The sequence below is a fragment of the Sphaeramia orbicularis genome, chromosome 16, assembly GCF_902148855.1.
Source record: "Sphaeramia orbicularis chromosome 16, fSphaOr1.1, whole genome shotgun sequence".
NCBI lineage: Eukaryota > Metazoa > Chordata > Actinopteri > Kurtiformes > Apogonidae > Sphaeramia > Sphaeramia orbicularis.
The window spans coordinates 39,064,118-39,092,085 of NC_043972.1; the positions used below are offsets into that span (position 1 = coordinate 39,064,118).

Below are 27,968 nucleotides of genomic sequence, written 5' to 3' on the forward strand. Positions count from 1 at the left end.
TTCATTGAATTCTTTTTAATTTCACCTTTGCCGTTCAGTCTCCATCTATTTCATTAAATGTGTGGCCAATAATGAGGCTGCTATAGAAGGTTGGCTTAATGACAAAAACACATTATTTCATCCCCAAACATCAATAGGAGAGGATAAAAAGTGTCTCTCTCCTGTCATTGCACTGGTATCATGTCTAAGCTCTTTTACCATGTGGAGCCCATTTAGAGGGTAATCTTCAGAATCACTCGGTATCAGTGATTTATTCCACTTAGAGTAAAGATATTTCCACAATTAAAATGTTGTTATCCTCCACTGGTCTGGAAAATGTTACCCAACTTCATATCTCTACCATTTTGGATTGCATTAAACTATTCACTGTTCTTTGTTACTGTGTCCCTCAAATAATCTCCACCTCTGAAGGGTGAATGCAACTTTTGCGACATGCTTTAAAAGATCTCCAGTGCATCCTCTGTAAAATAAACTGATATTGTTATTGACTATAAGGGGGATTATAAGAAAAAAAAACTGCTTGGGGCTCATTGTCAGGAGAAAAAAGAAAAGAAATTGTGAATGAAATAATCATTCAAAACACATCCTCTTTTCTGGCCTCAATTCCACATATTGATTGCCAGCCTCTGCACAACCTGTACATTGTTTTGATTTTTTTTCTTTTACATATAATATTATTTCTTATTTATTTCAGCTCCATTGGCTGAAAATAAGTCAAAGATGATTACCCCGTTAATCTTGACTCTTACTCTGAAAGCACCAAACTCCACCCTTCAATATGTGTGAATTAATCACTTTTACGAAGAATTGAATTTTGGTAGATGTAGCACTTTTCCAGTTTGCCGCTTGGCCGGAAAGTGAGAAGTGCTGAATCCTCATAAGCACTCAAGGACATGTGTACCCTGGAGCCTCGCCTGGGTGGGTCTGTCTGTTAGCAGTTAGTAGTGTCCCCAGCCAGCCTTTAGCTCCAAGGGCGGTCTCTACAGTGATATCATGGGCCAAGTAAAGAAGGGCCTGCTCCCAGATGCTTGAGTGGATGAATAATGACACTGTAACGCTGCTTCACTCTCTCTCTCTCTCTCTCTGTCTCTCTCACCCTCTCTCTCTGATAATGAGGAACAGAAGAGCAGACCCTCCCCGAGGCAGAGCACCTGGACCGGACTGCTTTCCTGTCTACCTCAATCCTCTACCTCGATCAGTCTGTGGGGAAAGGCAGAGAAGAGTGAGACTCTGGCCTGATGCCAGACTCTCAGTGTCGGTTACACTTGGCTTGGTCTAATTGTTGAAATTATGAAGCATCTTTTGAGGCTGCTGGGCCATGTTAGAACTAAATCAGCTCATCAGGCCACAAGTGTTCTTTTTTTTTTTTTTTTTTTTTTTTTTGAGAGAGAAATCTATACATGCCGCCTCACTTCCTTCCCCTATATCTTCCTCTTTCTTTCGGTTTTCACTTCTTTCCCTACAGAGAGGCTTTGCCAAGTGGAGTCAATTAAAACTGTACATCTAAGTGAGAAATATCTGCTTCCGTGAGTGCGTCGATGTGTATGGTTTCGTAACTGCGCTGTGAGCTTCTTTGTGTAAACGTGTGAATTTGTGTTATTTTCAAATATACGTGTGCAAATGTGTGGTATGTGTCTCTATATGTGTGTGTGATGTCTAAGTGAGTGTAGAGGCGGGGGGAGTGTGTGTGGTGGGGGCTCCCCTGGGGCTTGGCAGCATGGCGCTGTAGTGCTGCACACTCCTCCTGTGAAAACGCCTCCAATGGGACCAGGACAGCTGTGGCCAACCTATACCGCTTCATGGGCCATAACAAGCCTTATGACAAATACACACACACACACACAAACACACACACGAGCACACACGTACATACATACACACCTATTACTGCAATCCTGCCAACTCTGTCTGGCTGTCTGGCTGCCTCCATGTTTTGTCTGTCTGTCAGGATTTTTCTCTCTCACACATCCACATTCACCCAATTTCTCTCTTTATTTCTCCTGCTGTCTCTAGCACATGAGATGCTTCCTGACATAGGAGAAGCTACATTTTTCCATTCCTCCATTTTTTCATTCAACTCACTCTCTCTTGCCTCCCACGTAGCTACTTGGCTACCTGGTCGAGCACGACTCCCAAGAGGGGTCATCTGTCTGCACATGTGAAAGGCGTTGTGTATTAAAAATGAAACAAACGTGGCATAAAAGAAGTAAATTAACAAAAAAGGTGTATTCATTCATCTTGTCAGTGACTATGTGAAAGCACACAAGAAAAAGCTTAAGAAAATTCACTGCAGGTTCTCAAAATCATAGTGAAAAGGTCATTTTTATAAAAACCAAATTTATCTCCAAGTGAAAAGACAGAGCCATTTTGTTTCCCTTTCATTTCATTTATTTAACAGTCACCAGATGATGAGTTACATTCTCTTAAAAAAGAAATAGACAACAAAACTGATATTCTTTTGAGATTTTAAAAACTATTATACAATATTCTTAATATATAGATTTTTTTTTTTTACAAAATAAATGTTGGTAAAAGGGCAAAGGGAGAGTGACATCTTAAAAAACAGAGAAAAAAAGAGGATGGGATAGGAGTTGACTCAAACAACTACCACATTTAAGAGTGACAGAGACCAATCTCTTTCATAAATAAATATAGGAAAATTAGACATCATACATATATAGCTCTCTTTTGAATGGCAGGGCGTTGCTAAATGTCTGTAGCATAGGATATAGCATAACTGCTTTGTGAGGTCCAATTTGTGAGAAAATTCCCCACATTTTCCACACGGAGATTAACTGGAACCAGCGCAGCTAAAAGCCCTGAAATGAAGGTATTTACCCCAATAATAGGTCTGATAGTCTGTGCCGTGCTTGACCTTTGGCTGTAACAATAACCCCCACCCCACCCGTACCCCCCTCTTTTTTCTTTGTGTGCCACACTTGGTACAGACCAAGCATGGTGAGTCTCCTTGAGGGAACTAGAGAATAGGGGTGTCCTCTTTTTTTCTCTCCCAAGGCCAGTGAGAAGCAAGCTTCAGACTCCCCCCACTCACAAGCACACAGACAATTGAGTAGAGCACATGTGGGAGGGGTGCATGGTATTGGAGCACAGGAAGGTCACACTGCACTACCAACATCTTTTCACCATAGAATATCATCCTTATATGATGGATATTTCAGTGTGGTCCCTGTTGGTCCTTGAAATTTCAACAACACAACAACAACTACAAGACAACAGAATAAACACACATAAAGTGGATGTATGTGGCCGTGTGGGGCTTTGAAACCCTGTTGCGCAAAGACTCACACCATTCAGATTTGCTGATTGTTTCTGTTTAATCTCTCTTTTTGCACCTCAGATGTATTTGTTGCTCAGGGTATAAGTACTGAAAACATGGGAACAAGGGAACACAAAATACAGATAATGGAGATGGTTTACAATAAAAACACTACACTACACTACCTGTTTTCTGACACACACGCAAACAGCAAACAGCATGGAAACTGAGGTTGGTGACAGAAACAGTTCTATCCTTGTATCCATTTTTTCCATTATGTACCCTCTGTGAGCAGGCAAGTGGACAGTGACATTGGCCTCCTCAGAGCAGGACGACAGGCAGAGTGACTTGGCGTTAATCACAGTTTTGTCTCGCTTTCTTGGCACATTTAGTCGGCGAGGCGAGTGCCAGCCCGGACGGCCGGGGTGAGAGATGGGAGGACAATGCGTTAGATTCTCAATAATGACGCATCGCTGCAGCATCACTTTGGAGATTAAAAGCAAGATGCTGAATTTCAATCAAGCCACATTAATGGCTTAGTGTGAGGAATGGTTACTTTGTCTCCACTGGCAGGCAGAGAGTGAAAGAAAGAGGCTGAGCGAGAAGGAGAGAGAGAGAGGGAGAGGGAGAGAGAGAAAGAGAGAGAGAACAACTGGCATGAGAAGCTCAGGTGAGACAAGGGGATATGACATTTTAATTCACCAAATTGCATGCTAGCCAGTAATGATAGAATCCATTTAACGATGTTGTGACAATATTCTATAATCAAGGGCAAAAGAGCATTAACAAAATGTCACATACAAGAGAGAAGTCAAACCTCCAAGGACTGAATGCACGACACTGTGAAAGACATTCAATGTAAAAGAAAAAATGTGTGATCTAAGCGTGTGAATGTAAATATCATCAAATAGGTAAAAATCAAAATAGATATATATTATGTATGCATGTTCTGATCTTTGGAAAAATTTATGAAAAGTCTGCAGACAAAGCACTTATAAAGTTGTTTGTATGAAAAAAAGATTGTCCTCACAACTGACAATGGCAGCTTATGAGAAAAGGATTCCAATTTTAATTCAATGCCGAGATGTGACACTTTATCAACAGAGCCTGTGATTTCCTCATTTGTTCCTGTCAAATACTGCAGCCACCTTACGAGACATGCCAAGCTCTGCCTGAGCGCTCTGAGAACACGTTGCACTGCAAGATGTGACCCACTTGCAATAAAGTGCATTGAGAGTTGAGTTCTCATGGTAAATGAGAAGCAAAGTTGGGCAAGCACAGCTGAGAGATTGTCATCACAGTATAGTTGATATAAGGAAAAACTTAATGTGACATGAACTAGATCTCTCGGGAGGGGAGGAATCAAAAGAGGAGGGGATAACTGAGGAACTGTCAGGACAAAAAAGAGAGAAGGGAGTATTGGTCCTCTAGTCTCTGTATCAAGTCAAGAACGCCACATTTGAGCACAGTGCTTCATGGGCAGCCGAACTGGTTACAATGTGGTATCCTTGACTTTAGCCAGGCACCCAGCTCTGGTTACTATGAGCTTGTTGTGGACCAGCAAGTCCACTCATCCCCATCCCCATGCCCATAGTTACACCCATGCCCATGCCCATTCCAATGCCCACCCCCTGGGCTAGGGAGCAGTCAAAGTTAAAGTCCATCTCCTCTCCAGAGTCCATGATGTCATGTAGGAGGATGGACTCGACATCACAGTCTAAGCTACCGTGGAACATGTCAATGTCCAGGTCAGCCGGTAGTCTCTCATGTGGGTGAGGTTGGTGATAGCTGTGGTAGTTGCTATCACCGCTACTGCCCCCCATCCCCTGGCCATGGTGGTATGTTCCGTTACCCATGCCTTGGTTTTGTGGGTCAGAGTAATGATTGTGACGAGGATGTGGGGCGGCGGCCACATGGCAAGAGTCCTGGGGCATACCGAGCATGCCTGCTGGGTTCGGAGGGAGGGTGGTGGAGGCGGGGAGGTGGGCGTGTGATGGAGGGCTGTACAAGTAGGGGGCTTTGTGGTTGTAGGTCTGCAGCTGACTGCTGTTCCCTCGTGGAGCTAGAGCCTGTGCCCGAGGTGGCGTGTGGTTATGACTCTGACTGAGGTTGTGGCCGTTGTGAGCGAGGCTGTGAGGTGAACTGTGGTTGTGGTTGGTTACATTGTTGTGGTTATGGTTGGGAGTATGGCTGTGAGTTCTGTTATGGCTGTGAGCTGAGCTATGACTATGAGGTCCATTGTGACTGTGGCCGTTGTGGTGGCCTTGGTGGTGATTGTGATGGTTGGAGCCTATTCCATTACTAGCTTGGCTCATCATGGGATGGCTTTCTCTCTCCTGTGCCAGCATCATGTCCTTGGCACAGTACTGCTGTGCAGTTGGGGTAGCTGTTAGCAGACTCTGCAGAGCATTGGTGCTGGAGTACGCCCGCATGGTTCCAGAGAAACTTGCTGGCTTGTTCTCCTGAATGGTCTGCATGGGTGAGTGGTGGCGCAGCAACCCCATTCCTGTTGCACCATAAACACCTGCACCATAGGTGCTCTGCCCCTTCACTCCAGAGCTGTAGTGATAAACAGCGGTTTGGTGCTTATGTCTACCAACAGGGGGAAGCTGCTGGTGTTGCTGTTGTGAGTGGTGGTGATGATAACCATCCTCCATTAGCTGCTCATCCAAACTGATTGCACCTGTCAGGTTAGCCAGTTGAGGCAGCTGCTCCAGGGGTGGGCAGCGATTTCCTGCCCCCATAGAAGGAGAACGAGCACTAGTTGGCGAGGGGTACAGGTGAGGGGAGGTGGAACATGACAAACCTCCTTCCTCTGGTTCTTCTGGTTCTCCCTCCGCAAGGATAGGTGACAGACGACCACTTAAGGTTGAGGCTGAGGAACTGGCTCTGGAGTGGAGGTCTGTCCATGCATCAAACTCTCCATCTGTTCCTGATGTTCCTCCAGCCCCTGGAAGGACTTTCCGTGGTGGGCTGCCATGGTCAGGGGAGCCTTGAAGTCCTACCACAGTGGATCCAGCTCCTATGCCAGGACGGCCAACTCTCTTTCCCCTGATGCGTCCTTTGCTCTTCAGGTATTTGGTGCTGTTATCCATGGAAACAGCTCGGCGGCGTGGGGCTTTTCCCATCTTTCCTCCATCTGGGTTTAGCATCCACCAGGAGCTCTTCCCTGTTCCCTCATTCTGGACTCGAATGAAACGTGTGTGTAGGGACAGATTATGTCGGATGGAGTTCTGTAAAAGAGATAAGAGACACAAAATTATGAAAAGATCAAATTAAACTACTCAAAATGTGTTCTTTTTGCTAGTTACTATGTGTGTACAATATATATAATTACAGTTTCCATAAAATGCCTTAATGAGGTGAGAAATTTAAATGAGTGAAATTTGTTTCTTTTTTTTTTTTTTTAAGATCTGTCTGCTTTATTGCTGATAGTGGTGTAGAGAGAGAAAGTATGACATGCAGCAAAGTGCCTAGGTCTGATTGAAGCGCACATGAGCTACCAGGACACCCCAATGAGTGAAATCTGTGTCATATATGTGTTAAAGAAGGTTAAAGGACATAACAAGAAGTCAACATAAACTACGATAAACAGAAATCAACTCAGTGCTACTTCAAAATCATTAACTCCATACATATTGAATCATGGATGGGAAAAGTGTCAGATTATGAGATCGGTTCATTGTCTATTAATAGATGCACAAAATATACACTGAGGTAGATCCTTGGGCCTCTGTGCAATGAGTGTCAACCAGTGTCACAGCTTTAGAAAATTGAGAGCGTGTTCAAAAACACAAACAAGTTTCGAAAGACAGCTACAGCTGGCACAGAGCAAGACCCTGTCAGCCTCAGCCAACCTGGAACGACCTGAAACTCAGTCTTGAGGCAGTCTCCTTATGTACGTCAATCCTCCCACTTTCATTTCCATCAATCCATCTGTCCTCCTCTACTTCTCCTTTCAGCCGGGCTGATGTAAGCTGCTGTGGTTGGGCGTACTGTATGTTTGATGTCGGTGCCAGTCTGGCTTAGCGCCAGCCTTGTCTCTTTCGCTCTTGTATCTTGAATGGGGGGGATGTATCGCAAGATTGAGCCGGGAGGAAGGAAGGCTAATGGATGTAACCCACCCTCTGACATCCACCTTCACTTCCTATCTCCCCTTCCCTACTTGCTGTCTTTATTGCAATCCTTCTTCCTATTTTGTCACTGTGGGCTGAGTATTTTCTTGGTTTTCTTAATTTTCCCCTCCTCATATTTCTATACACTTTCTTCCACACAACTGTCATTTTCAACTGCTGCTTTCAGTCTCTGTGCCTTCAGTTATACTGCCTGTCACCAAATACTTTTCCAGTATATATTCAACGCTAGAAAGTACAGTTGCTAAATTGGTAATTTACAAAATGTATTCTGTTGTATTTTCATGTACATCTGAAGGGTTGCAGAATGGAAAGGCTCCTGATGTCTATCTAAATCTGTGGTTGCAATACTGCCCTTTGTTGTCATGAGGCATTTTGACACTGAAGCAGAAAAATATCAAATCAAAAGCACCTCCTGTGGTTTAGGAATATCCTGGTACAATAGATTGTTACAGATTGAAGGGTACTCACACTTCCACCATCTCCATTATGTTGCGGATTATTTGTATTCACACCGAATTGCACGGCAGGGAAACAAATAAATCAAATTGCGGCAGAGAACACATAAATGGGAGGCGAACTGAATTCAGGTGATCTGTGAATGCCTCCTTGGGTTATCTCGTTGTGACACCTCCAGCATTGGGTAACCATGGCAACCGGGTAAACGTGCAACGGCAGAACTATATCATATTGTGGTGAGAGTCAAGAGAGTGAGAGAGGGAGATGGAGAGAGAAAGAGAGAGAGAGAGAGTGGGGGATGGGGGAAAGGATGCAAGAGGAGGCGGTTGTTTGATGCTGCTGCTCCAACACTAAACAGCCTTTCATCTCGGCAGTGCAGGTCCGCAGGGGATGCCCGCTCCCTGCTTCTGACGGCTTCTCTACGTGCTGCGCCAACTCCCTGTCTCACCCTGGCTGGATCATCCACCTATCATACCACTCCAAATCATCCCCATCAAGTCCTGTGCATGCCTGAATTAAAACATATGTAAGCTTTCATGCTGTTCCACTGCTACTGTTTATAAATGGGGCATCTTTCAGCGAGCTCAACCACTTCATGCTGCAACTCTGTGTGACCTGTCTGATTCAAATCTCAATTTATCCCCGTATGAGGGAAGAGCAGCCCCATTGAACTTGGAGGGATTTGTCATCATCCCAAACCCTCTTTATCTGATGAATCCACCTGCTAGAGAGATTTGAGAGATTTCGGACGTTGGCCAGCGATGGCATCATGATCATCATCACTATCTGCTGGCTTCCTGTTATGTAGTTTTCCACCACATCCGTTTTTTCCCTTCTTTTGTCGCCCTGTGAGTGTGTAACAGAAGCTAAGAATAGCTCAGGTTGCAGGTGGTTCCACTGTAGGTGTGGTTCTGTGTGGTTTGCCTCCTGTTGCCTGAGTCTGAGTCAGGGGCAATTTGGCCATCCTATGGCCCTCACGCCCCCGAAACAGGCAGTCACTGCTAATCCTCCTCCATCCCCGAGTAATCCCAGACAATCCTTGGCTAATCCCAAGTTGATTCAGGGGCACTCCCCAGCTGGGTGTCTCATGCGGAGCCATGCCAGGTCACCACGGACACAGCAGGCAGCCAGGATATGCTATGATCTAATAGTAATACAGCATAAGGGCAGGTTGAGATGTGGGAAATATGGGACACTGTGGACGTTATTACAGGATGTAGTGTTAAACCATTTTGTGTGTATATTTTAGTAATGTAGTGTGATTTCTGAAGCAGTGAGCTGATGTGAACTGTACTTTTGATGCCTCCATCGTATAAACTACCTTTACAGTGTGTTCTGTCCTTGAGGGTTGGCTTTGCCAGATTTTTACCCCTACGGCTTGAATAGAATAAAATTGAAAACTTTATTATGTATTAAATATTCATAAAATGGAAATTCTCATTCAGCCCACTGGCTTGCTGAGGCAGACAGATGAAGCCCACAGAAACATACAATGACAGAGAGGAACACACACATCACACGGCTAGGTCCAGGGAGCTACTTCCTATTCAAATCATACCCCTTTAATACAATGGGCCTAGTAGAGAGGGTTCTAAATAATGAATGAACCAGTGGCTGGACTTATGCAGAGATGCGCTGCCTGGTCCCATAATACAGAAAAGCACTGATGGAGTCATAAGTGTGAGTGTGAGTTCTTTGTTTTGCTGTCAGGGACATCTACCTATCAACAAGCACAATTAAATCAGACTGATAGGATTTTTTTGGCCATGATGTTAAAGAGGATGGGGGGTATAGTTTATTGGCCAATCACAGCCAATAAAGGTGAACAAAGTTGTCTCTGTGGCAGGAAAACAATCAGCTTGAGTTAAATTCTAAAAATCCTGATAACTGATTTAGACAATAAACACCAAGCCATAGGATTGCCTTCTTTGTCCCCGGATTAAAAGCTTAGGCTATTTTTTCGAACAAATCTGACATGTTGACACTTTTTTCTACAGCACACTGGAGGCCTAATCAGTCTTTTTACTGGCTCAAGGAAGCAACAGAAATATTTAAGCCACGTGCACATAGAAATTTCTATTGAGATTCTGGTCCAACCAATTATTGCTCAGTTAGCCCTTTGGAAATTCCACAATACTAATCAGACACTCTGCTGTTCTCCCCATTTCTTCTATGCAAACTCTGTTTGATTCAGGGACTGCAGAGGCCTATTTAGTGCTGGGAGTCAATGAAATTTAATGGCGATCAGTGCAGAGGCTCTGCACACATCAAGGTCTAACTAACTACATAATCCACCTACATTATGAGTCCAATATGGGCCGTCAATATGCTATTGACGAACTTGCCTAAATTGGCTAGGCGCCCAACACACTCCTTGTTTGCTATTCACAAGAAATGTTTTGGGGCCTAGTACTGGGAGTCTACAGTACAGTTGTTGTGTTGGGAGATAGTCTGACTGATTGGCATGGGGGCAGCTGTGCGAAGGAGGATAGGAGGAGGTGGAGGGTCCTGGGGGTAAGGGATGGGAATGTAGAGGTACAGCAAGGGGCCCTCTCCAAGCTACACAAAGGGGTGCCCTCAGAATGCCCCCCACTCTTCCCATACCCCTTCCTTGCCCCCCCTCCCCCCAGTAGAACCCACTAAGTGTTTTCTCTCCTATACACCCACCCACACACATGCTCACCAACAGTGGGGTAAGGAAACAGGTCAAATGGTTTAAAGGACCCATCTTGTGGCGAATGTGCACTCATTCAAATAGAACAGAGTGAGGAACTAAGGACTGTGAGTGGGGTCTGGGAACCGGCAAAAAGAAACCACTCACCCGATTTAAACAACCTCAAGGGTGAAGCTGCGTGGTGCGCTTGCCCAGCTAAGAACACAGCAGCTGTTCTTGTAGTGGCACCGGGTAAAGCCGTTTGCCACACTCGACTGGTATTACCAAACCATTTCATGCAGAATGGAGCTATTATGTATTGTCAAAGGGTATCCCTCTATGGTGCACATTCATTTGATAAGCCTAAATCAAGGGGGAGTAACAGAAGCGCTAACTGCATTTATTGTGATGCTGTTTTTGCCTGTGCAGAAGGCAGGAGGGATCAGGGGGAGGGGAGGTTTCAACACAAGCAGTTTTGTTCAGCACAGGAATGAGTTTTGTCAGCTAAGCCTGTCTCCAGGCTATTGGTGGAAATTAGCGCCGGCTAAATATTCGCTTTCCGTGATTGATGTCACGGCTCGCGTTGTCCCTTTGAAGGGAAATAAAGAATTTAGAGCCATGTAGATTAATAGGGACAGGGTTGGGGGAATTTTATGTGTCTGGGGGACTTGAAGAGGGACTGAAGGGACTAATGGCAGCACAGATATGGCATAATGGAGCAGAGATGATGCATCAGAGAGTGAGAGAAGACAAGTGTGTGACTATGACAGTTAGCACAAGAAAGAACATTTTTAATTGTTTGCATGTATGTGTGTGAGAAAGAAAGGGAGGAAGAGAGTGTGCGTAAGAGAGAAAGAGAGATGTAGCAATTTGCTTGAGAAGCCCAGAGTCAGATGATTAAAATCCCTTTAGGAGGCTTCTTTAAGAGAGACAGATGGGCAGACAGGCCTGTTTTTGGAATGCAATCAAATTGAAAAGATTAAAAAGGAGTCTCTTTTATTAGGAGGTGAGAAACAGTTACTTCTCTGCCACATGCCATCATCGCCTCCACAGCAGTGGTCACGACTGCATTGGCATGCAAGGCATATTACAGCCCTCATTGGAGAGGAAATAAACCTGGGATTAGGAATTGTATCTATCAGTGTATCACTGTGGGGTCTCTCAGGATTGGCACCATTTGTAAATTCTTGAAAGAAACACTCCATGGCAAAATGTTCAAAAGATATCGTTTCATATCTTACTGCTACTAAAGGAATATATTTGCCAATAGCTGTCCAACTGTATAACTTTTACTTAATCTCAACACAAAATCTGAACAGGTACAATTCAAACGTGCTTTCCCTAGGCTGCCATTGTACTTGAATAAACTGAGTTTGCACTTTAGAGTGATTCAAGCACTGTGAAAGGTGTTCTGTATCCGACCCCATTATTCCACTACACTACAGGAGTGCCATTTATAAAAAGGCTTAAAATGGGAAGCAAGTGTGTAGTGTGTCTGGTTCCCTCAGACCAGGAAGTGGCTGTGGAGAGGGGTACATTGGAGTTGGTAGGGGATTCCTGTCTGACTGTGCACTAATTGTAGCCAATGGCTGGCGACTCATCAGCCATGGTGCCAAGGGAAGGGTTGGGATCGGTGTAGCAGGGTGTGGGATAGAACCGGGCTGCCACAGCTTTGGTGAGTAAAAATAGACACTGACAGATTAGTAGAGCATCTGAGACCCGGATAGGGGATCGGAAAATCCGCTCGCCTGATGCCAGAGACAGCTGAGTGTTTCCGGTGGGCGCAAAGGGGACACAATCTGGGCATCACGTCTGACGCCCACGCACAAAATGGGGGAGCCTCAGAGTTAGTGTGAGCACATGAGTGAGCACGTGCACAGTAGAGAACGGGTGTGGTTTTTTTCCACTGAGACCTGCTAGGTAGGCAGAGCGCACGTCCTCCCACTGAGGATTCACACAACAGGTGTTTGGGCTGGGCAACCTGTGGGGCCGGCCGCCTGCTCGCACTTCACACCTCGTCTAGGGAGCAAACTAACATTTTCCACTGGGCCTGCCATGCTTTTGTAAAAAGACCAACACGTTTCTGGAGAGGCTTTTACAGCTCTTTTTACAAGATGGGCAAGATATGCGTGTGTGCAAGCATTTGCAAGTCAATCTGCATTTACGCGAGCGCCTGTGTGTCTATATTTGTGTATCAGTCCATTTAATAGCCAACAGGCACAGTGTGGATTTGATTATATTGAAACCTCCCTCTGCTATATACAAAGAAACTGTCGGCCAACAATGGAATCAATGCAGGCTCAGGCTTTTTTCACACTCGGCCTCCACATAATCTCATTCATAACAATGAGAATCTCATTTCCCACATTCTAAAGGTCAGTGCACACCTCTGATCACACTTTAATAAACACCATTCGCAGCGTTTAATTTAATTTCAGCAGAGCAGCAAACTCAAAGGCAGCCATACACATGGCATGCAAAATTCATCGGATCGTCCCTTTAATTGCTTCAATTTCACAGTACAAAAAAGACTGGCCACAATCACACTGAATGAGAAATAAAAGCCCAAATAGACTGGAACACAGGCCCACACATCTGCAAAACACACAAACACATACAGAAAAAGATAAGGGGAGTCAGTCAAGTGCCAGTTTTGGTTACATTTTAATAAAATAAGCCTCACGAATTTTCTGGATCAGCACCAAGTAGTGGCTCCAGTCCACATCTCTTTGTCATCACACATTTTAACTCTCACCTAAATTGGCAACCGCACTAAATCGACACACAAAGAGGCTCAAACAGGCACACACCTATGAACACACTCCCTCACTCTTTCACACACGTACATGTTGCACACATGCCAACATGACACAAAGCCTGGCACACCGGGCACACTCATTACCGCAATGCCAAGCTACCAGTTGCTAAGGAGACCTGTGGGAGAGGGAGGGTTCCTCGTTGTTGCCATAGCAGCCAGCTCACTCCCTGCCAACTCTCTCCCTCAGGGAGAAACAAGGCAAGAGGTGGGGGGTGAAGTGGGTAGAGGTAGGGGGCAGTGGTTTAATAGGGCTATGAGGTGCAGAGGAACTTCATTAGCCATCAGTGTGCACAGCACCAACCACTGCTCCCTATGAATACCTATCCACATGCAACACTTCAGCCCGCAGACTTCCACTTACTCACGCACAGCCCATAGACTCCCACTTATTTGTACACCTACATGGAGAAGACGATGGAGAATGGTATGCTTAGAATGAAAAGAAGGGAGTTGGCGGGGGGTTCGAGTGTATCTGGAGCGGGAGGGGTTGAGAGGGCAGAGGTGGGTGAACAACAAAAAGAGGATGGGGGAACAAAGGGGAGTCAAAGAGGGTCTTGAGGCCCCCTTGCTTGAACAGTAGGGATCTAAAGCGAGAAGCTGAGGTAGTTTAAGGTTGTATGAAGACAATTCTCTGTGGAACTCTGCTACCTTATAATCAACCTTGACCTACCGCGACATTCTCTATATTTACACACAATAGCACTATATAATATATCCAACATTTTTTTTCATTTACAGTGCGCCTGACCGATTAAGGACTCCATTAAAACAATACTTCAGTGAGGTTGGACACTGTATCTGCTTATTTACTATGCATTTTCATTCATGATGAATTATGTGCAAAAAAATGCAAGAATGTTTTGTTAAAGTGAAAAATGAAAGGACAGACAGATTCCACAATGACAAGTAATTTGGCTGAAAAGTAAGAAGTAAACAAAAAAAAGAAACAAAAACTGCAGGTGCTAATATTGAAGTATCTTTTAATTTGTGCTGTAAGACAACCAAACAACTTCAAAAAAGTAACTTTTTTTTACTGACTGATGGCTATTTTTATTATTGCAATCAAAAATTCAGATTTATAATTGCAAGACTGCTCTAAGCCAACAAATCTTTTAAAGTGTTACTCTCTCTCTTCTCAGGGGCATTTTGAGATCATTTTATAATTCACATGGAATTACTAAGAAATAGAAAATGCTTTCACATCTTCTGCTGGACAAGCAAGTAGCATTTTGCATCACTTTCAGTAGAAGTGTTGTTTGCTGCTTAGTGCCAGCCAGATTCCCCCAAAAAATATAGGAAGAGGAGGATGAGATTAAAAAGACAATAGAAAAGCAACAGTGAAATAGAAAAGTGTCTATTATTAAAATGAATCTATATTTTTCATAAAGCAGGAGAACTCCGCTTTTGTTCCTATCTGTATGCCAGAGCAGTGCTTCAGATATTGACAGCCTGATAACCCTTGATACTCCTGGCTGCCTCAAATTGTCATATATTAACTGCGGGTGTACAGCGTGAATCAAGGAGAGCATCAATTTGGGCTGAATGAACTCATATGTGTGTGGGTGTGTTACAAAAACACCATCAAAGTCACCTTTTCGTCCATGACTCATGTCTTGACCAATTCAGTGCGATCTGAAGAGATAAAGGACAGATAGGAAGGGAAATACTGCTGTCAAACTGAGAGGGCTGACAAGAAAGGTGGGAGAAGGGGGAGCAACAAAGGACAGGATTTATCCTCTTGCTCCTCTTCTTCTTCTTCTTCCTCTCCCATCGCCTACTATTCTCCTCGTTTCCGGAAACAAAAAGAGCCCAATTAAGTCGGTTTGAGTTAGGGTCTGCGCCTCAATGTGTGGACAAAAATGTGTAACCAAATCATGGGTGTGTATGCAATAAGTGGAAATAAGGGGGCAATGTACTGTAAGTTTGCGGAGAGTGTATCTGAAAGGAGCAAAGGGGGAGGACGACGGTTTGTTGGGGGTGAGAGAGGGAAGGGTGAATCTCTCTCTCTCGCCTAAGACGACCAAACTTGCTCTCAGCTCCTCAACGGGAGACGCTGAAATATTAATCGCCACGCTCCAGCCGCAGACTAGTGAACACAATCGCTTCAAACTCCCACCCTAATGAGTGTGTTCATGAATGGCTAATGTGCACAGATGGGGGGCTGATGACTGGATAGATCGCAATGGGGAGGTTATGAAGGGAGGGAGGGAAGGGGGGGGAAAGTGAAATTTCGGCGGGGCGTAGTGATGGCGGTGGTAGCGAGGAAGGGAGGGGGCGCGGAGGCATGCCATGACCTTTTAAGAGCCTCCTGAAAACTTAATTAAGATTAGCCCCGCGCTACTCTTTCTTTCTTTTACTTCGCTTCCCACATACACACAGCTTCATGCACACATGCCTACACACACTCAAAAATCCTGTATGATACCTTAGTTTCACCCTCTTTGCCAATTGTTTACCCCCTTTGTCCTTTCCACACACACACCCCACTGAGCTGATGTAGATTTCAGCACATGGAAAAAAAATTCTGAATAACACACAGTCTCTCAGTCACGGCGGATAAACATCCCGAGATGAACAAAAAAACACAAGTACACATTAAAACTGCAAAAGCAAGTACGTTTTCCTCCTTGCCCCCCTACATGGATACATCTCAGGAAGAGGATGGAACAAATCCATAAGGAGCGAGGTAAAGAGCTCTTTCACCTCAAATGCCATTTGTTACCACAGAGAAGCTGGAGTTACATGGTCCTGATAGGTAATGGGATGGGAATCCGAACTGAATCCTAACCTGCCCGCAACACGGGGCGTGTAGGCCAAAGCGTTCTCTCAACTGGAGCTTGTTCTTTTGGAATGTTATTGCTTCACATGCATTTTTTATGGCTGAATCTGACCTGTTCTTTCACCCCCCTTGGGATACTTCCTTTTTGTTTTACCTTATACCTTTATCTTTACCCCTGACTGTCCTCTTCATCGTCATTTTACTTTTTTTTTTACTGGCCTATTGACGTCGAAAACATGCCGAGAGTAACAGATATGTGGGTTAACGCGTCTTCCCAGGACTCCCCCATTACCATAGAGGCCACCTACGGATTAAGAGCACCCAGCGTGTAGACGCATATATAGACAGACACACATGCACCAACATGCATACACTCACAGCATCTAATTAGAGGAATGAAATGCTGTGACCTAATTCCTAACCTCTCCTCAGCAGTCATGATCTGGGCCTGGACTTGGGTCGGTTGGATTATGGAGGGAAAATGAAAGGTTCCACACAGTGAATTATGGGAAAGGAACAGGAACGTGAAAATGTGTCATATGAGGTGGTTTAGATGTCTCACCTTTTTACATACAGGTAATAACACAAAAATAATTGTTTGGATTTCCTGTTTGTAAAAGTTTTTTTTTTTTTTTTTAAATGGGGACTTTACTGTCATATAGTTTTTTGTTTATTTATTGTTTTGTTTTGTTCTTTTCAGTGTCAGTTGCACAAGGTGCTACAATTTTGTCTCTGCCTACAAAACCACTTGAGTTCAGCCTCAAGCGAACTCTTCCTAAAAAAACCTTTCCTCGCCTACAAAAGCCACATGTGTAGGATGATGCCATGCATTTGACTCTAAAACAAGCAGCATCACAAACTACTTTTCCTTCACCCTTTACTCATGTACCCTTAACCTTAGCTGCCAACACACTACTGGCACTATAGTGGAGAATTAACCTTTGAGCAAATGGAAAAAAAAGAAGCTTTATTGACGATACTTGTACTTCACAGGGCTGAGTTGAAGAGAGATCCACATTTTCACTTTACTGTCAACAGAATACTTCAGTGCATTTATCACTCTGTTTAATTCTGTCATCTACATTGCAAAATGAAGTGGATTTCATATGCAGTTATTTCAAATGCTAAGTGATAATGAACCTGCATTAAAAAAAGAAAATATGTTTACTTTAGCCTCATGCTCCAACAGTTTTGCAAGAATAGTGAATGATATTTGAATAGATAATGCTTTATGAGCTCCTTTACTACTGTCTGTCTATCTACATCTTAACATATATACATATACTATACACTGCTGCCCATAAAGTTGGAATAAAATATTTTTGCCTCCTCTCATGAAATGAATGTGACAATGGGATTTATTCTTGATAGATGAAGTGTAACTGGGACTCAGTATGTAATCATTGTACCTGGCCAAAGGGGATTACTGATGTGCATAGATAGCAAGAAAAACAGACATGTGTTAAAAAACTAAATTATTCCAACTTTATTCCGAACAGTGTACATTGTGTAATGTCCCAGATGATTTAAAATGTCTTTACATCATCCAATGTATTATTGGACATTAAATGTTATTCTTTTAACTTATTAACCGCAAATAATTTAATTGTGCAATGTACAATGACAATAAAAGCTATCTTATCTTAAAAGGAATGCTAGCCCTACAAACTTCAGGACTATATTTAAATACATATTGCTGTTTAGGATTTTTTGTTTATTTTTTCTTGTGAGGTGAAAAAAAAACAAAGGAGGAAGATGACAATCTGTAACTCTGGAATTGTGTCAGAATTAATAAGAAAGGAGCAGGAATTATAAGATTTTCTCTTCTTAGTGCTCTTAATAATCATAGAATGTGACTAAGTGGTCTGGGCAATAATCTGTTATTTGTTTGTGGAGTTGTTTCTGGACGGATTTGAGCAAAAATAATCTGAATTCAACTGAACTTTATCACATTTTCATTACTGTATTGTGGTTTTCACAAGGCCGCTTTAAAACTATATTTGTCACAAAGCTCACAGACTCAAAAAGAGGCTGTAGCATCATTAACAAGCTAACTATGTCCCATGATTACCTAGATGGCCCTCGTTCATTCATTGCATAAACATTTCTGATGTCAGATGCAGCTGGATGGAGGCATATTTTACGAGTGCGTGACTGTATCCAGACAGGGTGATGGTCACACACACACACACACACACACACACACACACACACACACACACACACACACACACACACACACACACACACATACACACACACACACATACACACATATATACACACACAAATATCCATCTGTCAGCAGCTTTGAGCTGATACATGTATGTGAGAAAGTGCTTCACCTCTGTATATTGTGAATGTGAGTGTGTGTGTATGTCTGTGTGTGTATGTCACAGCACTCCTGGAAGGGGGCTACAGCGTTTCCGCCTGAGTGCGACTGTCAGTGGGCATCACTCAGCCCGGCAGTGTGGCAGGACGCGAGGATCATTAGTGGAGACGGAGGGAGTGAAGAGAGGGAGCAGAACGAAGGAGAGTAAAGGAGAAAAGGGGAGAGAGGGGCAGTGACTGTGCGAGTCGGGCAGCGCGTCTTAATATCCGTCTTGAGAGCATTACACACACGGCAGTGCACTTTCCTCTCAGTCACGCAACCGCCACACCGCAAAGACCCCGGCACGGCCCCCCACCCAACCCCTGTCATTTTCTCCCCTCTGTCACTCTCCCTCCCTGCACTTATCTTACCCCCCTTTCACCCTGCATCTCTGATTGACCCTCTCTGTCCCTCCCCATATCTCTCAAACCATACCCTCACTTAAGCATTGCAGCTTTTCATTTCCCACTCTCTGCATTTATCCATCCTTTTTCTTCACTCACATCTTTCCATTTCAGCCCATTGCTCCCATTTCAGCCACTCTGCATCACATAGCCTATCTTCTCCTTGCGCTAAGCATCATTGCTACTTGACCTACTCTTAACCGCAGCAAGGTGAAACAACTGTTCTGCACAGGAGACATAAGATCCTTTCACTTTTTTCCTTCATTGCTCACTGTGTGTCAGCACTTCATGCCCAGACCTTCACTCTTTTATATTCATTTGTACATTTACCTTCCAGTCTATGTATTCATCTGACACTTGGGCCTCACATCAGAAATGTGTGTGTGCTGCTGCAACATCCACCTCTCCCTTTATCATTCTCTTCACTCAGTCAATCCCTGTAGTCCCTCTGATCTCCCTCTACCCCTCTAGGTTTGTGGTCCGCACTGCGATGCCCTAGAATCAACACACCTGACATTTAGCAAACAAAATAGCCACTACAAAGCTAGATAGGTTAGCACAGATGCTAATTCCCCCCCTGTAGTTTGCTTACTTAGTGGGTTTCCAGGTTTCAGGATTCATCTGTTTGCTCAACTGAGATTAGGCCTATTCTGTAATTTATTTGTCCCACTGAGCTGGGATTTGGCATTATAGCCCTGCCGATGAAAACACTACGGCATATGATGAGGTTAAGCAAAGCAGTCTGGACACATGCCAGCTCTGATGAAAGATTGAAGATTTTTGGATGCCAAGGAGTCAGAAATGAAATTGGCATGTGAACATCTGCGCAATAAACATTTCAATGAATAGGTGCAATAGAGGACACTGTGACAGCTTCAAGGCAAACCAGGGCACTAATGGATTTGTCTTTGGAGGAGTTTTTAAGAAGCACAAAGGGCTTAGTGAATCTTTAAATTTCAGTCTAGAAATTCATTCAATGATTCATTTTCCGGACCATTTCTCCTCTGGAGTGTAACAGGAATGCTGGAGCCTGTCCCAGCTACCAGTGGGAAAAGGCAACGTAAAGTCTGGACACGTCACCAGTTCATCACAAGAGCTGAAATATACATATGAACAAACAGTCACTGTCACTTTCAGGCCTATGGGTGATTTAGATTAGTCTGGAAATTGTTTTAATTAATATTTCTTAATGAACAGAAATGATAACAATTTACACGTTGTAGCTTTTTCTATTTTCTATATCAGGGGTCATGACCTTTAGTATCTAAAAAAAAAAAAAAAAAAAAAAAGCTGCAGCTATTTAAAAAAATATTCCAGCAGAAAAAAATATATTGGAGAAATACTTTTTTTATTGTGTTTTGATATTTAATGGTGTATTAGCTTCAAACTTTTACAACTGCATAATGTAAGAATGACTTTCGACCTACAACTCTGAAAGCAAAATGTTAAAAATAATTGTTAGCCAATTATTCCCATATGTTTTTAACAAAGCAACAGGGGGCCACTGCAGAGGGGCTCAGAGCTGTGGGTTGCCTACCTCTGGTCTATATCAATTAAGTATGGAAAAAGAAAAATCAAAGACGATACACAATATTCAGTTGTACAACCGTTATGTTTTGAATCCCTGCAATAGCTTCTTATCCTTGTTTTTGATTAAATAAATAAATAAATAACTGATTAACTAAAAAATATATTCTAACATCTCAATGCATCCCACTTGGAGCTGTCTTATCGTATCCTATCCCATTTGTCTTTGCCTGTTGCCTACCCATCTCTCCTTTGTATCATCAAAAATAAAGTCTGCACCAAAAACAGCTTGGCTTGGCAATAAACATTAAAGTTCACCTCAATATCTCTTTTCCAGGAATTACAAACTAAACTGCAATTCCACACACACACACACACACACACACACACACTGACAGTAAGGATCCTGGAAAGTGTACAAAGACTAACCCCAGAAAGACACACATTCACACACTCAGCCTTCACCCTCGCAGCATCCACTCGACTCCTTTCTTGCATCTCGCCATCACTCATGTAGATCCGTCTCCGGCCAGTCTTTGGGCACGGATCACTTGTAAGGATTTAAGAAAAGACTTCACTAAGCCGATTGCTGAATAGGAGGGGGCAAATTATCATTGCACAACTGCATAAAAAAGCTTCTTCGGTCATGATTTGCCTTATGTAATAGATTGTGTGTATGTGTACGTATGTGTGTGTATATGTCAGTGTGTGTGTCTGTGTGTGTTCCTGAAATATCATTCCCCCCCGCAGCCCCTGCCCCATGCCATTTACCCATTTTGCACTAATTGAGGGATCTTTTTTCGGAAGCTGTTATTGCACGCATTTAATTATTTATTTTGACGGGAAGCAATCTGGTGGCTAGTGGAGGGATCGTGAATGAGTGTGTGTGAAAATGTATGAGTGTGTGTGGGTGAGAAAGTGAGAGGGAGGAAGAGTTGGAGCAAGACTAGGTCAGTGAAGCTTTTTGGGATGAATGTGTGTAAGGGCAGAGTTGTACTGTATACTAACTGTACTGGATGTCTTTGGGGTTTTGCATGTATGAAGAGAATTTGAGAAATTTACTGATGTGTGCGCGCATGCATCCGTGTGCGTATGTGCAGCATCTCAGAGTGCATGGCTTTCTGAGTGCAATGGGAGTGCACTAATGGACGCACACTTGAGTTGAAGTGTGCAGAGAGTAGCTGAAGTGCAGCCAAGTCTGGCTTCCAGTCCTGCTTGGAAGCCTTATAATCTACTCTCTAACTCTCTCTCCCTCTCCCTCTCCATTTTCCTCACCTCCCTCTTCATGACTATCTCTGTCTCTCTATCAATTTAATATTTTCATCTCCCCTTCATTGACTGAGCTAGCCGCCCGTGTCTCCCCACTGTCTCTCTATTAAATCTCTTTATCCAGCTTCTTAGAATAAAGACGTGGATCAGCATCGTCGCTGGCCGTAGACTAGCCTTTCTTCTCGGTACCCCCCTCCCTCCTCCCTGCTGTGCAGTGGAGAGAATGAAATAAGGGAAGACGACATGTAACCACCAGTAGTCTTGACCTTTATCAAGCTTCAGTGCCTGAGGCAGGGTGAATGAGAGATTAAGAAAATGACTGAGCATTATTAACCCCTACTTACTAACACACACACACATTTGGCACACAGTTTGCTCTCACAATGTCTCTGATGCCTGTTTCCTTTGGCTGGCATTTTTCTGCCAGTTAAGTACAAGCTAAAGCCAAATAATCAAACTGGGAATACCACTTATGTATTCAGTGTCACATAGGCTGGCCAATCTATGATCTTGGATCTGAAATTCATTTGGCGTAGGATTTGCTTTTCAGAAGAATTATCCAGATCATGTTATTGAATAAATGAATAACAGGTCTGTCCTTTTGCACTCCAGCCATACTCATTTTATATCATCAGATGGCCAGTTTAAGTACAGTATTTTACTGAAACGTAGCAACATGGGTTTTTTTTCTGCATATTGGTAAACACGAATGTATTTAAGTCTAATTAAACTGTTCATTTAGTCCACTTTAACCTGCAGGACTTTACTGCAAATGATGATAACAATAAAAACAAGTTCAGCTGAGACTGAGTTTCTGGCATTTGTGTCCAATAAGCCTGGTTTTACACAGTTGCTTTGCAGAAGCAGCAGCATGACACAACAATCATTTTTATATCTTATTATGAAGTGTAAAAATATTGTATCCCTTCTTTACAAAACTGCGATAGTTCAACACAGTTTAAATAATTAATAGGTGACACTCTTTAACTTGATTGTTCAGTAAACTTGGGTATTAATCATTTTAATTCCAGAATAATAATTTACAGAGGACATTGTTTTATCTTTAATTCAGCAGTGATATACATAAATCCATCTATTTTTATTTTCTATTCATTTTCTATAGTTTCTAGAATAAAAGTACAGTAGATTTCATTATATCAATAAAAAAGATTGCATTCCAACTCGATTATGATGGCAATATTATCTTTTGGCGTGACAGCCCACTACTGTCACATTATTTTAGACTCAACCCCTCAGATCACAAATGTTTTGTGTCATCACCAGCCAAAAAATCTATATTTACCTTTCAGCATATTGTAATTTAAGCTGTCTGACAGGAAACAAGACTGTGCTCAACTCTTGGCTATGTTTTTGAGCTGCTCAGATTCCATCAGGTGTGACGCTACACTGTGGCTCATCACAGATGCTTGAATAGGTGTCTTCACCTTCACACAGCAACATCAGGTCATCCTTCTTTATATTTAGTCTTTTGATTTGGATACAGTGGAGAAGGCTGCAGTTTTTCACCTCATTTCAGCTCCTGTAACTTTAAGGAAAGAATGGAAAGGACAGGCTAGTGGGTAAATTGTCGATTGCATAACTGAGATTGATCTCTTGTTAAGTTTCCAGCACTCCAGGGAAGGCCAGGCCCTGTTGAGAGCTGATACTTCATCATGAACCACCACCCAAGTTCTTGTATCTGTGTCTGAGCTTCTGTGAGAACACAAAGCCTGTGAGGGCCAGATGTTAACCTTGATGACTGCAGTTTCAGCTGAGCTCTACCTCTAATGATAGATCATTTCCCCATTGCGTACTTTTTTCTTTCTCATTTTGCCTGCATGCATGTGTGCGTGACTGGCACATGTGCATGTGTGGCCATACTTCTACTCCAGTCAATCAATGAGCAGAGACAATTCCCCGAGTGACATTTACGGAGAAGAAAGAGAGCCATTTATCACTTTAGTTTTGGGATAATAAAAGAATGACTGAATGAGCTAGTGTGTATGTGTGAGGGAGAGAGCAAGCGAGAGAGAGCTAAAGATGAAAAGGGGATTTCAAAAGCACATGAAAGGAGCAGGAGAAATGAGCGAGGGAAGAGGGAAATGAGTGATAAAAAGGCTACTTTGTGGGGAGTGTGAAATAGAACAAGCGAGGAAAGAAGAGAAGGCCGTGAGTGACTGACAGTGAAAAAGAGAGAAAGAAGGGTAGCAAAAAAAAAGCCTGGGGTACGAGAGGAAAAAAGGCAGAGACAGAGGAAGGGGGATAGAAAAAGGCTCTTGGCATAGAGAGAAAATGAAGGGGAAAGAGGGGGAAGAGACAGGATTGGGAAAAAACAGGACCGGAAAAAGAGAAAAGGCGAGAGGAGACAGTCGGAGCGAGGCAGACGTGCTGGGTTCATTCAGGGCTACAAGCGGTTCAGACCTCACACGGTCAGCATACTAAACACCGGACCCAGTGTCCTGACCCAGATTCATGCCAGTGACATACAAATCCAATTGGAGAGGAAAAGGATTTCAGCCCCCCTGCCTAACTATACCTTTCCTCACATACACAACACAACCCTTACTAACCCCTTCCCCCTCAATCCCAGCTGGTCTCACAATCACCTCGTAACCCAGCAAGCTAGCCCCAATCCTGGAACGTCCCCACACATATGCTGGCTCCCACACAGATTTGTTCACACATGTGTTGTCTAACACATACAAATGTACATACCCATATGCACACACATGTACACACTCTAGTAGAGTGACACCCCCCCCCCCCCCCCCGGTTAGCTTTGTCTTTTCAGCTAAGGTAAGCGGCCACCAATTCACTTTTCCATTATATATTTATGCAAATCATGAACATGTATAATCTCAACATTTCTGAGACAGGCAAGCTTTTTCGGAATATTTGAAGATATGTGTATATCAGCACAGTTGTGTTTTAGGTGCGATTTCAACTGTGTCTCTTAAAGGCATTTACATTCACATGCAACTATTTACTCATTTTTCTGATGGAAAACTTCATCTTGCAGCTCTTTCCTCTCAGTCCAAAACAAAATGTTAAATTTAAATACATATGACCTGGTGTGTCATTGTTATGGAAAAGTGAAACCAGTTTTTCTGGCTTTTTTGTGGAGACAGAGTACAGCAGTAAAGTCATACCAGGTTGCATGTGACAGAATCTGATCAACGATTAATAATTACAGCCTGTCAACCCTCTGATCTGTCTAAAAACATCTGTAACTATTCAAAAATGAGGAATCAGACTAAAAATTTTCTCCATGCTGAGTTATGTATAGGTCTCTTTTCTAACACTACTGAATTACAATATGTCGAAAGTTCTTTATGAAATTTTTGCCACATGGTGCTAAAAAAAGGCAGGTATAATAATTATTTTCACTTTAGAGTCGAAAAACCTGAAAGCCATTTAATACCCTCCGACCAATATATCTGTATCAATATATCTATAGCTACACCTCAAACATAGGTGCAAGTATAAGCATTTATTTTGTATATGGGTGAGAGAGCTGACATTACAGCTCAACAAAATGTAGACCACCAGCCATTAGCATAGCATCTTTCCTTAACATAACTCTTGTTCTACTCGTCTTCCCCTTGCCCTCCTTTTTTTTCTCCCATCTACCCGCTATCAGTCAACGTTAACTACATTTCCCTTTTGTGAGGCGGCTCCCTCCATCACCTGCTGGGACCGCCAAGCTCAGGTAAACTGATCGACGGCCCTTATACACTCTCCTCTCCCACCCACCTACCCTGCATTTCTTTTTGGCTCATGACAGGGGCTTGATGGACAGGCAGAGAAGAGCGAGAGACGTGGCACGTGGCTGCCAGGAAAGGATCTGGAGATGGAGCTTTGTGAAATACACCGTTTAGCTTGGCATACATCATCTCTTTTTCAGGGACAGACATGGCAATATGCGTGCACGTAAACACACACATTTACACACATGCACATGACCATCAATCCCTTGCATACAGGAAGAGATATCCGACCAAGAGAAAAATTGAATTAGGAAATATGGGCACTGTGATTTGTGGGAGGCGAGTTTTGTGGCCGGGAGAGAAATACAGCATAGAGCGCACTTCATCTTATAGCAAGAGCAAAGAGAAAGAAGCATCTGTGTTGTTTATCTAAAGCCCCCATCTAGTTACAATGGCTTGATTTGAAATATTCATATACATGTACGACATGATCAGGCCCATTATGTTGCTCTCACGGTGGGGCTTCAGTGAATGGACTGAATGAAAACCCATCAGTCAGTGTAAATTATGAAGACAAGATACATTACATAAGCCTATAGATGGGCATGAAGAGGAGTATTATTGTAGCCTGATATCAATCATGGCAACACACGTTCTATAGTGTCATCAGTATGATAATATGCTATAGGCTATTTCAAGGATAAACCCACCATTATAATATTTCACAAGGCTCATAACCAAAGGAAAACACATTACGCTATGTGTAGTGTGTATCATAGGGCATTATATTTTAGATGGATCTGTAAGTACACAAATGGCACTTGAGTCATAATGAACCATAAATCACACACAGGCTGCGTCTAATGATAATTTTCTTTTGTTTGCTTAATCAGTCAAATATTTTTAGCTAGATTTATGGTGTCATGTATAAAGTGTGAAGGAGTTTAAGGTGCCTTGTGAGTCTGACGCCCAAACATATTCTATGGATAAAGACGGCAAGCTATAATAAAATAAATAAATAAAAATAAATAAAAATTTTTAAAAAGATTGAGCATTTGAGAGTGCTGTTACAAAAAAGAATTGTCCTTTAAACCTGCAGGACATGAGAAAAACCTGCAGCGTGCAAAACCATTGTTTAATATTTCAATGACGTATCAATTAATTGGTTTGTTTTGTGAGTTGCCATTGATGTCAGCAGAGGTCAGAGCTGAGAGCGACCAATGCATAATGTTAGGTTTCTCAAGTGGAATCAGTGACTTTGAATGAAAATAGTGGCTTTTTTTTTTTTTACATCACCCCCACCTTTATTTTTATGGCACATTTGTTACCCCGCCCCCCAAAGGGTGTTTGTTTCTTTGTTTGTTAACACTGTAGCAGTAAAATTATTGGTTGAATTCATACCAAATTGGGTTTATAGATTGCCAGTGATCCAGAATAGATCTGATTACATTTTGGGAAAAGTAGGTCAAAGTTCAAATTTATTATGAATTTTTAAAATCTTTTTTTCCCCCATTTACTTATAATGGGTAAAATTTCAAATGTCTGTAGCAGCAAAACGCTTGGTTAAATTCCTTCCATATTGGGATTATAGATTGCCAGAGACCTAGAATAGATACCAGTACATTTTGGGAAAAGCAGGTCAAAGTTTAAATTTTTTTTAAGGAATTTTTAAAATCTTTTTTTTTCCCCATTTACTTATGGGTGAAATTTCAAAAGTCTGTAAAAACATAATTTTTGTTTCAATTTACTTCAAACTTGGCACATTAAGGCAATTAAAATGAAGTTTTTCCTCACCACTGTCAAAAGACACAAGCGTTTGCTCCTGGAGGATTCTGCTGGCTTCTGTAAATTGGCTTGGGAGTCTGGTTTCGACCAGCTCTATATGTGAAGTGTCATGAGATAACTTTTGTTATGATTTGGCACTATATAAATACAATTTGATTGATTGATTGATTGATTGATTGATTGATTGACTGATTGATTGATTGATTGATTGATTGATATAATTGCTATGCTGACATCACCACATGCATAGACATGATGACATCAGCTGGATCGGTGCCAGGGGCGGGGTTTGTTGTACCTGGCACCACTTGTTGATTATGAAGTGAGTTTAATGTTATTGATTCAGATTTACTTATTACTTCAACTTCAAAGTCAAAAGTCAAAGTCAGCTTTATTGCCGGATTTGCCATTTGTACATCACATACAGAAAATTTAAATTAAAACTCTAAGGCCCCTCTGTGCAAAATGAACATAAGTAGAAGAAATACTAAAAATACTGTACATCTACTTTGACTTGGATGTACAGTTCAACAGTTATCCAGTTTCTAATAAAGTGAAAAACATGCATAATATATTTTCAGTGCGTCCAGATATTGGGTGGGTGGGATGATATTGGGTATATATTTCTCTATGTCATGTTGCTCTAATTTCACTATATCAGCCTTTAAAACTTCAATAACGATATGACTTTTTTTATATGAGAGTTATGGCTGGCTTCATCTGAAAGGTCAAATGTTCGCATGTGAATAGATTGTGCGTGGAAATAAAATGATTTTTCTTGCTTAT

The 27,968-nt window shown here is 42.6% G+C and overlaps 1 protein-coding gene across 1 annotated transcript in view; it reads right to left on the bottom strand.

The window, feature by feature from the left end:
• Window positions 1-2,501: 2,501 nt before the first annotated feature.
• Window positions 2,502-27,968, bottom strand: part of LOC115435582 (forkhead box protein O3-like) — a 36,627-nt gene continuing 11,160 nt past the window's right edge. The window contains exon 2 of the mRNA XM_030158094.1: window positions 2,502-6,510. Within this exon, the coding sequence (XP_030013954.1) occupies window positions 4,792-6,510 (1,719 nt within the window). The 3' untranslated portion in view covers window positions 2,502-4,791. The remainder of the gene's footprint in view (window positions 6,511-27,968) is intronic.